Source organism: Vicugna pacos, chromosome 29, assembly GCF_048564905.1.
Source record: "Vicugna pacos chromosome 29, VicPac4, whole genome shotgun sequence".
In the NCBI taxonomy this organism is placed as follows: domain Eukaryota; kingdom Metazoa; phylum Chordata; class Mammalia; order Artiodactyla; family Camelidae; genus Vicugna; species Vicugna pacos.
In genome coordinates this window covers 7,842,803-7,859,758 of record NC_133015.1, presented here as the reverse complement: position 1 = coordinate 7,859,758, position 16,956 = coordinate 7,842,803, and the positions used below count along the sequence as shown (strand labels likewise).

At 43.2% G+C, this 16,956-nt stretch overlaps 1 protein-coding gene across 1 annotated transcript in view; it reads right to left on the bottom strand.

Moving 5' to 3' along the window:
* Window positions 1-16,956, bottom strand: part of ZNF704 (zinc finger protein 704) — a 175,383-nt gene that overhangs the window by 9,190 nt on the left and 149,237 nt on the right. The window contains exons 5-8 of the mRNA XM_031692306.2: window positions 13,065-13,165; window positions 7,051-7,318; window positions 4,560-4,664; window positions 943-1,040 (exon numbers count right to left, since the gene is read on the bottom strand). Of these exons, the coding sequence (XP_031548166.2) occupies window positions 943-1,040; window positions 4,560-4,664; window positions 7,051-7,318; window positions 13,065-13,165 (572 nt within the window). The remainder of the gene's footprint in view (window positions 1-942; window positions 1,041-4,559; window positions 4,665-7,050; window positions 7,319-13,064; window positions 13,166-16,956) is intronic.

Genomic DNA, 16,956 nt, shown 5'->3' with positions numbered 1-16,956 from the left:
GGTGTTTTCACAGCCGCTGAACTATTAACATTTGCTCCTTGAAAGAAACTTGGTCTTCTTAGTGCCTCCAGTAGTTTTTAGGCACACAGTTAGCACTCCGTACAAATCTGGTAACCAACTGAATGAACAGAGAAATTATCTAGCACCTAATAGGTATTCAAGAAATGTTAGTTTTTTTTTAATCTTATCAAGGAATGTTAGGTTTTTTTTTTTTAATGTTCATAGGGAAAAGGAAATGATCTGTAGGGAATGCCACTGTACCCCATGATAGAAGAACCAATGATGGAAACAGAGTCAAAAAAACAGGACGACAAAATAGTGGCATTAGAGCCAAAAAAGGAGACAGTCAGCTACTCCAAACACAGAGTATAGAGGACTCAGGACCGAGCAGAGGCTAAGAGACAAGAGCTGGGAACAGCACCGTGTTCTCCCAAAATGCACACACTGAAGCGCTGACCCCTTGTCCATTTGTGCACGTGTCCATCTGGGCAGCTTCGCAACACTGAATTTAAAAAGTGAATACAAGAAATACCAGTAGAGAGCATTACTCTTTCAAGTTTTAAAACATGTACTTTCAAATGCTCTCTTGCTTCTCGGATTTCTAGCATTCTGGTTCAGGGGATCCTGGGGAGGTTGTCCTTGATCTGGGTTAAAAACTATATCTTGTAGTTCATTTCACACAGAGGTTAATGCAACATGGCTTTAAAAGACCCAGTAGTCAGCATTACCTATTCCGCAAGAAAACTTACTACCGTTACCCTGAAAAAACAACAAATCTTCATTAATGGATGGGGAAAGCCATAAGAATGAAAGAAAATGTTTCATCCATTCCAGGGAAATTTTATGAAAGATTGTGTCTCTGGTTTCTTTTTTCCTCTCTGTCCTTCTGTTTTTTGGCTAATTCCCTAGAAATGAGGCGTGTGGAGTTTCAAGCAGTCATACCTTAGGCTGACCGTCCCTCTGGGCGGGGAGGACAAGACGGTGTGAGTGTGCTGTCTCTGCTCTCCAGTGCCCACCGGATGACTGTGGGTTGGGGACACCTGGTAAACACAAGGAAAACAGAGTTGACTGGGCAGGCTCTCCTCCTCATGCATCTCGTTCACCTCTGCCATGCAGGCAGTGGTACCTGACCCTTAGACACGGAGGTGAGGTACTTCCTTCACAGAGACCACATGTTAAAATGGATGGGGTGACGCTCACAGCAGAATTCAAACACATCCCCAACCTGGAAAGACCCAGCAACAATGAATACTTTACAAATCTCCATGACTTCACGTCTCTGCTTTCCAAGTTATCCATGGTAACACAGTTTCACTTGAGTAATATTTTAAGCCGTCAAGCATATATATTCCTATTCCAAGCCTCACTGATCTCTCTTTTAAAGAAGAAAAATATCTAGAGAGGTTAAGAGAATTGTCTCAAGTTAACAGCTAGTCAGTGGCAACACCCAGGGTGGGCCTCTGCCTTCTCAATTAGATCATCCATAGCCAAATAATAGATGGCTTCTTGCATGAGATGCCCACATGGCAGACTCTGGGGTCTGAACAGGGATAAAGGCAAGAAGCAAAGAGCCTGGACAGAATGAATGTCATCCTTTCAGTACTCACTATGTGCCAGGCTCTCTGACAACAGCTTTATTTTTCACACTACCCCATGTGATAAGTACTCTGACTGGCCCCATTTTACAGATGAGGAAACTAAGCACAGGGAGGTTAATAACTTGCCCAAGGTCATGGAACATATGATGGCCAGGGCATGTGTTTAACCTCCCCTGGCCCCCTGCCTCTCAGGTTCCTCTCGTTCTCCATTCCTCTTGGATTTCTAACTTTTTAAAAAATTTTTAAAGCATTGAGAGAGAGTAGGGCTAGGTGAAGAACAGTTTTTGTAGTAAGCCTTCTTGTCTTTGTTCTGAAATAAAACAAAAGCCTTGGAAAATGGCAGCTTCCCCCGTCCCTTTACTTTTATTTATTTACTTTTTAAAGATAAAGCAGGTTGCATTTATTTGGGGGGGGGAGGGTAATTAGGTTTATTTATTTATTTACTTTAATTGAGGTACTGGGGATTGAACCCAGGCTCTCGTGCGTGTTAAGCATGCATTCTACGACTGAGTTATACCCTCTCCTGACCTCACCTTTATTTTTAAATAGCAATGAACTGCTAATACGGTGTAAAACCACACAGATGGGGAATTCTGTAGTGAAAGGATAAATCAGAAGCTCACACAGGATTTTAAATGTGGGAAACCTAGTTAATGCAGCTACTCTACATACTTTCTGTCCAAAGCTGTAGTCTAGAACATCCCTGATAACCAACAGATAGTGAAATTATCTGTGAAAAGTCCAGGGGCTTGAGATGAGACCAGAGACCAGAGATGTCCACAGTGTCCACAGGGAGAAGCGCTTTAAAATTTAACTGTTGAAAACCAAACAATAGGAGGCATCGTGGCTGGCATCCTACCGTGTAAGACATTTAAGAACTTAGGAGGAACAGTAGCCAGTGCAAAAGCACTTGGAGTGATTCACTATACGACAGAAGGAAACGACGCAGTTAATAAAACAAAGGAGAAAACACTCCATTTTGGCTAGTCAGGTAATTTGAAAAGAAGTCTGAACTGGGCTGTTCCATCTACACATTATACTTGTTTTCACACCAGATGAGCAGTATGGGGTCTGCTCTTGAAAATCCTTCTCAAATCAAAGACAGGAATGAACAGAATTCAGAACAGCAGGTCTCCGCAATTCTGTAATTGTAGCTGCCTCTCTAGGTTACAAAGGTTGTCTCACATGTCATATTGAGAGCCACTATGGGTCTCATTACGTCTATCAAAAAAACAGAAGGTCACCCAAAGGACTGACTGTTTACCTCCGACACCCACCTTGGGGAATCGTTGTTCTGCCACAAACAAAACGAACACCTACATGTCTAAATGGTTCTCCCTCTTTTTTTTTTCCATTTTTGTAAATTCCTTTAATAGATGTTTCCTTGAATATATACAATATAAACATCCCATCTAAGCAAAGCGCACCACAAGTGTATAAAGCAGCTATAATTTTAATACACATTTGCATATATTCTCTCATTTGACATTCGCTAAAATATAAAAGCCCATTGACTTCCGTATTATTAATTAGGCACCAGAACCCTACGAATATCATACATTCAGATTCTATGACTCCAAGCCCTTGGATATCGCTGTCATGCTGGCAGGATTTCTGGCCATTATAAAGAAAATTAAAATTAAGGAAAATCAATAAAGCTATGTCCTATGAGGGGTAAAATTCTTTTCAAATACTCATGCAAAATATTAAAAGATGAAGTAAAAACATGTTTTCACTTGTGTTTAAGTCTCTGAATTTTGATTATATTAAAATTTTTCTTTGACTTATTCCCTAATGATACTGCTAATCTCTAGTCTGTGAAGTAAGCTGTTCTCTTTTAATGTTTACTAACGAGGTCACCCATTGTATTCTTGCTCTTTGAAAATGACCAGCAGTGACCACTGTCTGTGAAGCAGGCACCTTCCATAATTACTCCAGATCCATGATATTGTTTTTTTTAAAAAAAATCCAATTCCAGGAGTATTTTCTGGAAGCCGCAAATTCCCAAATTGCCTGCCAGCAGGATACTTTTTCTTGCTGGCGTTCCTCTAGGGAATTTAATAAATATTCACTGACAGAACACAGCAAAATTGACTGAGCCACTTTCATTTTTATCAGCTCCACGGGAAGCCTTAGTATTGGCTGGAGACCTCTGGGAATCGCCAGCGGTTGCAGTAAGAAGCTTTTGTGAGGTCCTTAGGGAGAGGGGTGAAGAGGAGAAAATAAGGTTAATATCTATTATCATAAGCCCCTTTCTGAACCTTATCAGGAGTTATAAACCCGCCATGAGCATCGGCAGTGTGGGGTCTGTGGATATTCTGTGATAAGCTGTAAAAGACCCAATATCTTTTTAAATGAATAGTTAAGAATCAAGTAAATTCATGGTGCGTTTTCAGACACTAATCATTTAATATGTCAAATCGATATCCACTACTTAAACCCCACGGCATACTTCAGCACTCATTTATTTGCAAATCACCCATCAGCGTGGATTATTCAGGTTTGGAAGAAAAAAAGTGACTTCAGTTTCTATTATTTGAACCTTCAGAATGACATACCCACGAACAGTAATTTCAAAGCCAGATTCTTATCAAGTCACTCCTAATGATGAACGCTGCGGACAGGGTCTCTTTCTTTTACGTTCAGGGTCTGAGTTCAGCTATTAATTTTATCAAGCCTTTGAGAAACATACAAATACATCACCCACAAAAATCTCGGTCTATTTCCAACAAGTTGTAGATCAACAGCTGAAACTGTCTTTTAGTTTCTAAAATTCCAGTCAAGACACCTTTCTACAGAGAAGCTGAGCTTGTTTGGACCACGAGATCCCTTGCTGAGTTTACAAATATCACTTAAAAAAAAAAATCCTTCTGGCATTCTGATTTTTATCTTTTTCTACAATTAGTCCCCTACATTTACGTTTCTTTGCCCAGATTTCTGGCTTTTGGTTTTTCTACTTACTGGAATGCCTGTGAAGGTAACTGGAGGAGATTGCCAAGAAATGCTAAAGCTGTTGCTGTTGGGGGTGAACTTGGCGGACCCTGGAATGGTCACAGGGGGTGTGGCCTGTCAAACAGAAGACAAAGTCATTAGGAAAGAACATGTCTCCTTAGTCTTATGCTGTCATTACCCAGGCAGGGCCTCAGAAACGACCTCAGCTATATTAATAACTTAGACTGAATTCTAACAGGAGGAGATTAAACCCAGTCAAAGAAGAGTCCCTAGAGAGAAACTTTTTAGACATCCAAGCATTCTGAGAGGGAGAAAGCTTTGGACTGTCAATTTCTGAAAAGAAATTTGATTATACATCCATATACCTATTTTAGGATATCTGTGAGATACAATTCCTCGGGATCAAGTTGGGAAATAAACACTTTTTTAATATAGTGATGGTGGGCTGTAAATTACAGCACTTTGGGAGGGTAATCTGGCAGTACACATCCAAGTTCTTAGCGTAGTAGCTATTTCACTTCTAGAATTTATTCTAAAGAAATGGATACAAAGCTGTTCATTGCAGAACTATGTATTATACTAAAAAACCTGGACACAAATACCTGGAAATAGGGAAAAGGGTAAGTAAATGATGATATGCCCACAGAGCCACTAAAAATGATGTTGTTCAACATACAGAAATAGGTTCTCTATAGTAGGTTTTGCATAATAGAGAAAGCAGGTTAAATTTGCATTTAGAACAATCTCTTGTCAGTAAGATAAACTGTGGTCCGTGAGACCATTCAGCTTGGAGTCAGACAAGTTAAGTGCTAACTAATAATCTCTTTTTTAACTCATCAAAAAAAAAAATGATGCTGTTGAAGAATACTCATTGGCATGGGAAAATGTTCATGAGATATTAAGTGGGAAAAACAAAGCATAGTGAAAAAGAGTACTATGACAGATTCTTTTTAAAAAAAATGAGCATATTTACGCACCTAGAACAGTCTCGAAGGACATACCAAAATACTAACCAATGGGCTTTCTTGTTGTTGGGACTAGGGACAGGTTTTCTTTCTTTGCTTATGTTTTTAATATTTTTATGCTGAACATTTATAATGCCTATAACAGAAATATCCCAGGATTCTGAATATATCATTCGGGAAGAAACTTCTAGATGACTCAATGTGTGTTCCACCTCTCATTACATTGATAAGCAGAATAATTCAATTCAGTTGGGTCAAGCCCATGATCTTGGACCTAAATGCAACACTGACAAACAAGAACAAGTTACTCTGTTTGACCAGCACAGGAAGAGTCAGGAATGAAATTTATTGCATCAACTAATTTAATAATTAGCTCTATTCCATGGCTCTTGAGTTGAAGTCCAGTAAATAAATGGCTGAATTCTTCCTCTACAAGTTTAGGTTTTCTACTTATAAATATAGTTGTTAGTGACACTGGTTTTTTAACTGGCTACCACTGGAAAATATTTTGGTAATACACAGCTGTTCATGTTCTATCCTATGACTCAACAGTTACTCTCCTGGGAATTCAAAGAAAAAAAAAAAACTGCCAGTGGCACAGAGGTATCCTAGTAGAGTTACTAATGATAATTAAAAAGCTGGACGGACTGAAAAGCAGACATTTAACAATAAGAGAATGATTAAAACCATTTGATGTTTTGATTCATTTGAATTCAGTTACATGGAAAGTGCTTATAAAGCAAGGATGGGAGAACAATTGCAAATACATAAGATTTTTCTTTTAAAAAGTTACATAGGGTAGTTGAGAATTATGGGGAAAAATATTTTCTTAAGATTTGAATGTATGGAAATTTTATTTAACTCAACACTTAAAAGAGTTAATCATTTCTGGGGGAAAAGATCTTCAGCCATGTCCTGTGGGAGCAGGACTTGTCTCTAAGGTCTTCCCAGACTTCAGAGTGAAGCAAAATCCCCTGGAGGGTCCATTAAACACAGACTGCTCGGCCCCACCTCTAGCTTCTAGTCTGGGGCAGACCCAGGAAATGCACAGTTGTAACGAGTTCCTAAGTAATGCTAACTTGGTTGATTTGGGGAACACTGACAACCACGGCTCTAGTCTGAGTTAGCTACCAGTTTAGAAGATAGGGCATGGAGTTCCAGATTTGGGGTGCAGGACTAAGCTGTCATTGTGCCATTGCTTTTCAGTGCTCACCTTTTCATTCATTTTACTTTTTATTTAGCAGGTACTTATATCACCGTGCCAGGCACCCTTCTGAGGGTTTTACAATATTAAGGGTGTTAATCCTCATAACAACCTCTCAGGGATCAGAACTTCAGTCAGTACTGGGGAGTCCAAGAACCCACAGGTTCTGTGTGAGATCTTGGCTTTAAAAGGAGAAAAAGAAAAAGCCAACTCTGCTACTGGGCTACCTCGGATGCAGTTTACCCACTGGGTTATCCTTCACTCACAGGTCAGAATGCTACTGCTTTTGGTCAGGAGGCAAAGTGATCACTCTCATGGCCTTGCCAGTCACCTGGTAAGCGTGGTCGGTGTGCACGAGGTAGAGCGTGGTGGGAGCGGAGCGGCTCAACGGTGTCATCAATTTTGTCTCAGTTTTGGCACAAGGAGCTTCTGTTCGGCTTGAATCTGGGGTGGGGAAAGTGGGAGGCGAAGCCAGGGACTGGGAGGGCGAAACCGGGGCCAGGCTGCTCAGTCCGTCTGCCACCGAGTCCGTGTTGAGCTTGATCTCAGTGTAGTAAAAGTCTTCCTCTCCATCGCTGTAGTCAGAGTCCCCAACACGCCTAATGCAAAAGAGAGCAAAACTCCTACTAACCCAAGCCATTTTCTTGCCTTGAATTCTTGTGCGTGCTGTTCCTTCTGTCGGGAATTCTCTTCCTCTGTCCTGTCTGCCTGGCAAACTCTCACTTAGCCTGCAACACTCAACTGCCCCCTTCAGGGAAGCCTTCCTTAACCTCTTAAAGCAATTTCTTCATCAATCAATTATTCAAAAATGATTTATTGAGAGCCTACTGGACAGGCACTTTTTTTTTTAGTGTCTCCTAATATTATAGTGAACAAAACATAAAGAGACTCTGCCCTGATGGAACATATAGTCTAGTGGGAGAGGCAGACAAGAAGCTCACAATGGAATGCATCAAAAACAGTAAATACCTAGGAATAAACTTACCTAAGAAAACTATAAGACACCGATGGAAGAAACTGAAGATGACACAAACAGATGGAAAGATACACCGTGTTCCTTCATTAGAAGAATTAATATTTTTTAAATGACCATACGACCCAAGGCAATCTACAGATTCAATGCAATTCCTATCAAATTACCAATGGCATTTTTCACTGAACTAGAACAAATCATTTTAAAATTTGTATGAAAACACAAAAGATCCCAGATAGCCGAAGCAATCTTGAGAAAGAACAGAGCTGGAGAAATCGGCCCTTGACTTCAGACTATACTACAATGCTACAGTAATCAACGCAGTATGGAGCTGGCACGGAAACCGACACATAGGTCAATGGAACAAAACAGAGAGCCCAGAAGCAGACCCACGGCACTTACGGTCAGTTAATCTACAGCAAAGGAGGCAAGAATAGATAACGGAGAAAAAGACAGCCTTTTAAATAAGTGGTGCTGGGAAAACTGGACAGCCACACGTACAGGAATGAAACGGGAACATTCTCTAACATCATATACAAAAATAAACTCAAAATGGGTTAAAGATCTAAATGTAAGATATGATACCATAAAATACTCCTAGAGGAAAACGTAGGCAAACACTTTGACATAAATTGTAGCAATATTTTTTTTGGATCTATCTCCTACAGCAAAGGAAATAAAAGCAAAAATAAACCAAGGGGACATAATTAAACTTAAAAGCTTTTGAACAACAAAGGAAACTATCGACAAAATGAAAAATCTACTGAATGGGAGAAAATATTTGCAAATGATATGACTGATAAGAGGTTACTATCCAGAATATATAAGTAGCTCATTAACTCAACATTAAAAAAAACAAAAAACAAAAAACCCAAACAACTCTATTAAAAAATGGGCAGAAGAACTGAAGAGACATTTTCCCAAAGAGGATATGCAGATGGCCAACAGGCACATTAAAAGACGTTCAACATTGCTAATCATCCGGGAAATGTAAATTAAAAGCACAGGGAGGTATCACCTCACACCTGTCAGAATAGCAATCATCGAAAAGAACACAAATAACAAATATTGGAGGGGATGTGGAGAAAAGGGAACCCTTGTACACTGTTGGTGGGAACGTAAATTGGTGCAGTCACTGTGGAAAACAGTATGGAGGTTTTTTAAAAACTAAAACTAGGACTACCATATGGCGCAGCAATTCCACTCCTGGGTGTATACCCTAAAACCCCCAAAATACTAATGAAAAAAAATACATGCACCCCAATGTCATAGCAGCATTATTTACAGTTGCCAAGGTATGGAAGCAACCTAAGTGTCCATCAACAGATAAATGGATAAAGATGTGGTGTACACACACACACACACACACACACACACACACAATGGAATACTACATAAAAAAAGAATGAACTTTTGCTATTTGCAGCAACATGGATGAACTTGGAGGGCCAGTGAAATAAGTCAGAGAAAAACAAATACGTATGATATGGCGTATATGTGGAATCTAAAAAATACAACAAGCTAGTGAATATAATGAAAAAGAAACAGACTCACAGAGACCGAGAACAGGCTAGTGGTTATCAGTAAGGAGAGGGATGGAAGTAGGGACAATATAGAGGTAGGGAATTAAGAGGTACAAACTACTACGTATAAATAAATAGGCCAAAAGGGTATGTTGTACAATATAGGGAACACAGCCACATATTTTATAATGACTACAAATGGAACTTAACCTTAAAAATTGTGAATCACTATATTGTAACCTGTAACTTATATAATATTATACATCAACTGTAACTCAATTAAAAAAAAGAAACCCATAAGGAAATAGATATTTAATACATCAAGTAGTGATAAATCCCAGAGAGAAAAATTAAGCAGCATTAAGAGTGTCCTTAAGCAGGGCATGTGATGGGAGGCATTCTTTTAAGTAGAGTGTTTAGACAAAGGTTCTCTGAGGAGGTGACATTTGAGCAGAAGTTTGAACGAGCTGAGGGAGAAACCCACGCGGGCACCGTGGGACGAACGTGCAGTGCCCTGGGGTGGGCTGGCACTTTCCAAGAAGGGCAGAGAGGCTGGGGGCAGGCGCTCAGGGCACCAGCCAGAGAGTGGCGGGAGGAGAGTGGGGCTGAAGGCAGAGGCAAGATCGCACAGGGCTTGTAGCTCTCGGGAAAGACTGGATTTTGTTCCGAATGTGATGGAAGCCTCTGGGGATACTGAGGAACCTAAGCAACTTTTTCAAAGTTACTATCGCCTGGAGAACAGAGGACATGAGGGCGAGAGGAGGAGCAGGAGGCTGCAAGGAGGCTGCTGAGCGGCTGACAGTGGCTGGATGAAGGGTGGGCGTGGAAGTGACAGAGTTGTCAAACTGGGGACTTGATTTTAAAGGTTAGGCACTGGGACTTAACCCCGAATGTCACATCCACTGAGCTCCCTTTGAGGTGCGTTCATTTTATTTAGTTCACTTTATTTCATTACTTGGTGCCTGTCTGTAATGTTTTCTTAAACCTCTGTGGCCTCCCTAAGACTGGTTCTCTAGGGCTATGTTTTGTTCATCCCTTGTGTCATGCCACACGTGGTGCATCTGGCATAGAGTAGGTGCCTATTAAACGTTAAATGAGTGAATAAAGCTGACGTTGTTGGAACACAGTGATTACCAGCCTGGATCCTGGGGTCAGATTTTCTGATTCAAATCCCGACACCTTTGAGCTGTGTGTGTGATTTTGGCAGCCTACACCCTCGTATAAAATGGCATAGCACAGCGCCCCCCCATCCCTTACCCTCAGGTTCCACATCTGCAGATGTGGAGTGCCTACTGTATACAGAGCTTAGAAATGCACCACACACGGTGCATTTCTCAAATAAGGCTGATATTAGAAGACCTCAGATTTTAGCATCATCAGGAAAACTACCTTCTGGTGCTTTCACAGTTCTCCCTGAGACATGAGCAAAACAGTTATTGTATTTTATGCAAAACTTTCTGTGGAAAAATACAGTCAAATAAAAGATGACATTGATTCACTCTGTTAATTTCTAGCGAAATCATGCACATCTAGCCACCTGCCTTTATGGGATGGCCTCTGGACCTCTCCCTTCCACGGGGCAGCCCCAGATTTCATGACCATGTCCGGCAGGAGCAGGGTACTGACTTGGAATAACTTTTTCCCCCACTTACAATCCCTGTGTAGAAAACTGAGGATTCAGATCTCCGCTTCTCCTTGGCCTTTCTGTTCAGCCAGATGGGCGGCTTCTCCCAGCCTGGGTCCGCTTCCCCTGGGCTCTCGGGCTGAGGTATCTGGGGAGGTGTCTGTCCCGTATCAGGTCAGCTGGGCTTGGCTTTCTTACAAGCATGCCACCGAGGACCTCAGAGAGCGGGCTGAAGAACGCATGTCTGCTCTATTCCTGTCCCCACTTCCTTTCCAGCACGGGGCAGGCCGGGTTGCTACTGGCTGCCGAGGATTACTAACACACAGGCCTGGGGGGAGTTGTGCGCCCTACATGGGGGCGAGTCAGAATCGGCCCCCGGTGCACAAGAATAGAGTGAGATTTAAGAGAAAGACGGTGTACTTTTTGCGCTGGCATGGTTCACACTGCAGCTGTGTAAGATGCGGGATGCGTATCTTGGGGCTTTGGTGTGCTCCCCCCCTCCTCCATCCGCCGACGGTCACATAACTGAGCTCATGGATCCAGGCAAAGCTGGTTTCCCTCTCCCAGCAGAAAAGAGCTGAGGCCGCAGGCTTCTATGCACACACCCCAGCCTTGCAGTCCTGCTCGTCCAGGCCCATTCCCGGGCAGTGGCTGGCAGGGCTGTGACTCCTAGTTCACCAAGGCACTTTGAAGCGCACAGAGTGAAAAGGGAATTTTAGGGAAGCGAATACAGCGGCTGCATTTGGAATTTCACCCACCATGAGAGCACCCAGGGAGCAAAAAGGAAAATGGTGTGAATGCCACTTATAGGCTACAAATACGTCAATGCAGCACGTGTTTCCGCAAGGTGAGGAATAGGATTTGATTTTTCTGGGCAGATGGACTTTAAAACAAACCCCGTAGCTCCTGATTATAGCTTCGGGAAGTTCTTTCTAAATCTTTAAGTAACTCTGAGCTACTGACAATGGGAGCTGTCCTGACAGTGAAGTTTGAGGGGAGACACTGCAGGATTTCCTGCCCCAAAGGCTTTAGAAACAGAAGCGCGTTGCACCTGTCAGTGTTTCCTGTGTGGTGTTTCTTGGAGGATGAGGTGGACCCTCTGGCCAGGGAGGAGGAGGCCCGCTTTGCTGGGCCACACCCACAGCGCTTGGTGAATTTCCATGTGCTGCGCCCTGGAATGGTCAGGCTGTGTCCCCAGCATCCCAGACCTTCAGGTTAGAGAGCTAGAGCTCTGCTTCTCTCCAGGCCCTGAAGGAGACCCCCGCACGAATCAGCAAAATCACCTTAGGACCGGTTTTTGTTTTCTTTTCATACCACTTTTTTTTATGGACGATGCATTTCCTAAATTTATCCCTTGCTGGCCAAAGTGACTGCAGTGTTTATTTCTCAACACTCATCTTGTTGAAAGAACTCCTCTGTGTCCAAGTGTCTGGGAGCTTGATCATGTGTTTTGGTTCACCTTATGCACACTGGCGATGACTTACAGCTTCTCAAGGTCCCTTCTAAGTCCCAGAACCCGGGACAAGAGAGACCCAGAGCCTAAAGGACAAGGCTGAACCACCACTGCCCCCCAGTTGCTCAAAACTGACTTTAATCTTTCCTTAGAAAGGTTTTTCTATAACACAAGGAGAAGTGTCAGTGGTACAAACGAAAGGCTTATTTGAGCAACAGAAACTGAGAGAGCAGGTCATCAGACATCAGAGGAACCGCAGCAGGAGCGCTGATGGACCCCGTGGCTCCTAAACCCTTTTCAGGCTGCACCTCAAAGCCATGACTGCTCTCTATCAGGAGAAAGGCGCACATTCCCTTTGACAGACAACTTTGGGGGTCCAAGGATCCCCTACCCTAAGTGTTTCATCTCTTACAAGTCACTGTCATATACATTTTATTTTTGACCCTTACACATGACCCTGCAGGAATGATATCATTAGCTTCATTTTCAGGGGGAACTGAGAGGCTCAGAGCAGTGACTCCCTTAATCTCACTTTGTAAGTATATCAGGAAGGCTTTACAACTTCAAGTCCACGTTCTTCCCACTTGCCATACTGGCCTCTGTCATCTGTGGTGGCCACATCCACAGTGATAAGGAAGACCAGGCAAGCCCAGCCCCTATTCCTGTGTTCAGACTTTTTAAGGCACAGGGTGGAAGAGTCAGCCTGAGTGCAGGTGGTCCTGGACTGAACTGACGGCGGCTACACCAGGCTCTGAAGGCAGGGCTGCCTTACCCAAGGTGAATGGTCCGGATGTGTTTCTGGATACCCGCTGCAGTGCTCAGCACCTTCCCGCAGTTCTTCCAGAGGCATTTGAACATCACCTTCATGGAGTTCTGTAAAGGGGAGAAAGTGAGATGAAAACTAGCCCAGCAATTTTTTTCTGTCGTCCCAAAGTACTTTTTTCCTTCATTAGATAAGTAACAGGTTCCCATTCTCTTGACTACAACTCACTACGCCATTCTAGGAAACCCTCTATCTGGCGGGGACTGTGGTGACCTCAGATGTTTTCCTACATCCTTCCTGAGTACTGAGACCTGCAGGAGCATTTAGTTCACTGTCATTAAGGTGGTCACAAGGTCAGTTAGGTGTTAATGGCAGTATCTAACGTTCACGGAGCGCTCGGCACATGCCAGGTGCTATGCTAAGAGTTTATCTCACTGAATCCTAAAAGATGAATAATTATTATCATCACATTTTACAGATTCATGGAAAGCTTCAGTACAACATGCCCAGTCAGTGAGCCAGCTTCTAGCAAAGCTGGGGAGGAATCTGGGGAGTCCGGCTCCGGGAACCACCCTCTCCACCAGGACACAATTCCACCTTCTTCCACAAGGATCTCAGCTGTTACCGTGATTGCCACCTCATTATCTTAACTGGCTATAAATTTAGTTTTCAGTGGTGGTCATGGTGAGGGTTGAATTAGACAGTCTTCTCTTCACTCTACATAGGACTTTTTCTTCCAACCCTGTGTACTCTGCCCAGGTAGCTACTTGAGGGAGGTCTAAGTTCACCAGAAGAGAATGGAAAATCTGCCGCAGGAAAAATGACTGTCTCATTTATGACTCAGGTCATTAGCATAAGCAACTGGAAGGCCTTTTTTTACACTCTGGGTTTATGGCTAAAGTTCTTGTTGATTTGCAAGGTGGCTGCACACGTGGGCCCAGAAATGTAATTACACCCAGCGGGGAGACCAGAAACCGTGCTTAAGGATGAGCATTTCCAAACCCCCTCACAGAGGGGAGGCTCGCTTTCTCCTCTTCCTCTTCTTCTTCTTCTTTTTTAAAAGATTTATTTTTAAAAATCTTATTTTATTTATTTAAAAAAATGTGAGGGTGGTGGATTAGATTTATTTATTTATTTTATTATTATTTTTTTAAACGGAGGTACTGGGGACTGAACCCAGGACCTCGTGCAGGCTAAGCAAGCGCTCTACCACTGAGCTACACCCTCCTCCCTACCTCATCTTTTTGAACAAGACATCTCACATTTACTTCCTTTGAATAACACATCTTGCGTTTATTACCCCATCACCCCAAACTGTCAGAGCTCTGGTCCCATAATCTACTCACGCCCAGTATGTGCCATCTCTAAATCTGGGGGAAATGCAGATGACAAGCTTTGGAAATACCTGTAATTTTGACCCAGTTCAACTTTCAGGGATCTAACCTAAGCAAATCATTCAAAACGTCTGCAAAGATCTGTGTATAAAGGTATTAACCACACTGACATTTCGACTAGTGAAAAATCAGAAATAATCTCAAGGCTGACGGTGGAGGGGGGATTGGTTACACTAATTCCATGTAACTGTATATTAAGGAATCTTAAAAATGAAGTTGAGAAAAGCTCTGACGTGAAGAAACAAGCTCCCAGGCTAGGAAGGGAGCTGCTGATACTTCTCATTTGCCCTGCAGGTTTCTCGCTGTTCCCTTCCCCACCCTGCTCAGTGCCCTGGAGGTTGACCTTTATGTATCAAGGGGGCCCCTCACTGGCTCCTGGGTGGTGCTGGCCAGTGGGAGGACAGGGAGGAGGAGAGACTGGAAGGCAGCAGGGTGTGGATTCTCTCAGCATCCTTTCTGCCTGGCCACGGGTGGGCAGCGGCTACATTTCTCCTCCAAAAGTTTCTACCTCTACTGGTTATTTCCAAAGTGTTAGTCACCCTCTGGGTTCTGGAAACCCCTCTTTACTTGCCTCTTCAGGCTTTGGGAGGGAGTAATACTGTTTGCCCCTGGGGTACTGAACCACCCCTTCTGATGTCCCCAACCCTATTCATACCTTTTTAAAGAGCCTCTCTATTGGACTTCTCAATTACCCCATTTGAGTACCACCAGTTTCCTTGAGGACCTTGACTGAAATGGTGGGAAAGTAGGTTATACAAGAAAATAAACAACATTATATATTTGGGGATGGGTAGGTAAAACAAATAAAAATGTATTATTGCATAGTGGAAATACCAGCAAAGGGTATCTTATTTTGACATTAATTTCCAAATGTAAAAATTACCCTATTTTATTTGATTTGTTTATTTTTTATCATACAGATTTTTTTTTCCCCTAGAGGCCCTCGAAGTGTTATGCCTCTTTTTGCTTGTTTGTTTGTGTTGCTGTTTTTTTTTTAGGGGGGAAGTAATTAAATCTATTTATTCATTTAATTTATTTTTTTAGCAGAAGTACTGGGGATTGAACCCAGGACTCTTGCATGCTAAGCACTCGCTCTACCACTGAGCTATACCCTCCCCCCACAAATTACCCTATTTTAAATGAAAAACAGAAGCCACCCTATGATACCTGCTTGACTAATTTTGGAGAAAAAAGCTTACTAGCATGGCCATCTCAACTGTAATGAAATCAAGAGACTTCCTCACCTAGGAGAAGGGCGGTTTCGTTTTGAAGTGGGGGTACCGGGAATTGAACCTAGGACCTCGTGCGTGCTAAGCACACCCTCTACCACTGAGCTATACCCTCCCCTGGTGAAGGACGTCCTTGTGTCAAACCATGAGGCCCCTTAAATGGTGGTTAAGTACTTTTCAAGATCTGCTAACTACATCCCATGGAGACAAATCCTTTGTCTACAGACTACTCACTATTATGCTAAAGGACAGCCAGCCATGGAAGGAGGAGAATAGGAAAAAATAGCCAAATCAACAGCGCCCAGATTGCCACATGGGTCTAAGCTCGCCCAAGGAAGCCCAAACCAAGCAGAGCTGCTGGCAGAGTCCCGGCTGCCAAGCCTGAACTTCAGCCCATCTGTGCTTCCGCCCTGGCTCCCCGCCGCAGCCCGAACAGATGCTCACAAGGCTGGAGTGTCCGAGGTAGAGGGAGGCCACTGTCAGCTGGAAGCCACAGTGTGCTAGGGTCTTCCGCACATCTGCCTTAGGTAGCTGAAGCCCCTGGCGGTTACAAGCAGGATTCATGGAATCTACACGTGCCCAACGTGACATTCGCAGCAGCTCCCAGAAAAGCTCTCCAGAGTTACCCAACTTTGGTGCTGTGGGCTACGACAGTTGGAGAGAACTTCCTGGAGGGTCTCCCCCTTGCAGAAACATCCAGAATGTCTCCAACATTAACTGCTCTGGGGCTATAGGCTGAGATCTTTGGCCAAGGCTTCCGTCATCTCTCTGCTTTCCTTTCCATGGCGAGCTTCCGTGCTGGCTTGGAATTGTTTCATAGTTAAGAGTATGTGGAGTAGCTTCTGTTTTCCTGCTCGAATCCAGACTGGTACACAGCACTGCTGATGGTCACCTTCAGTTCCAAGAGTGAAAACATGGCTGGATTTTGAAGTTTTATGTAACACACCCAGGAATAAGTTCAATTAAAGCTACGTTCCAGAGGGTCTGTGAGCATCACATATCCAGTTTACCTTACAGCAGCCTGGGGTTAATGTCAAGCCACCTTTTCTGAGGCAGTTGAGAAGTTCCTCAGGTGTGCTTTAGTTGGGATTGGGGTGTGTGTGTGTGTGTGTGTGTGTGTTGGGATGGGGGGATGGACGCTCACATATCAAGCTCCCCAGAGAGGAGAGGGACCAATTATTCTGCACAGACAATGGTGCTGCATTACACATGCTCCCTCAGCCTGCCTCGTGGGAACCCACACCTCTTAGCAGAGACTCCAATGTCTCTTTCAGTATC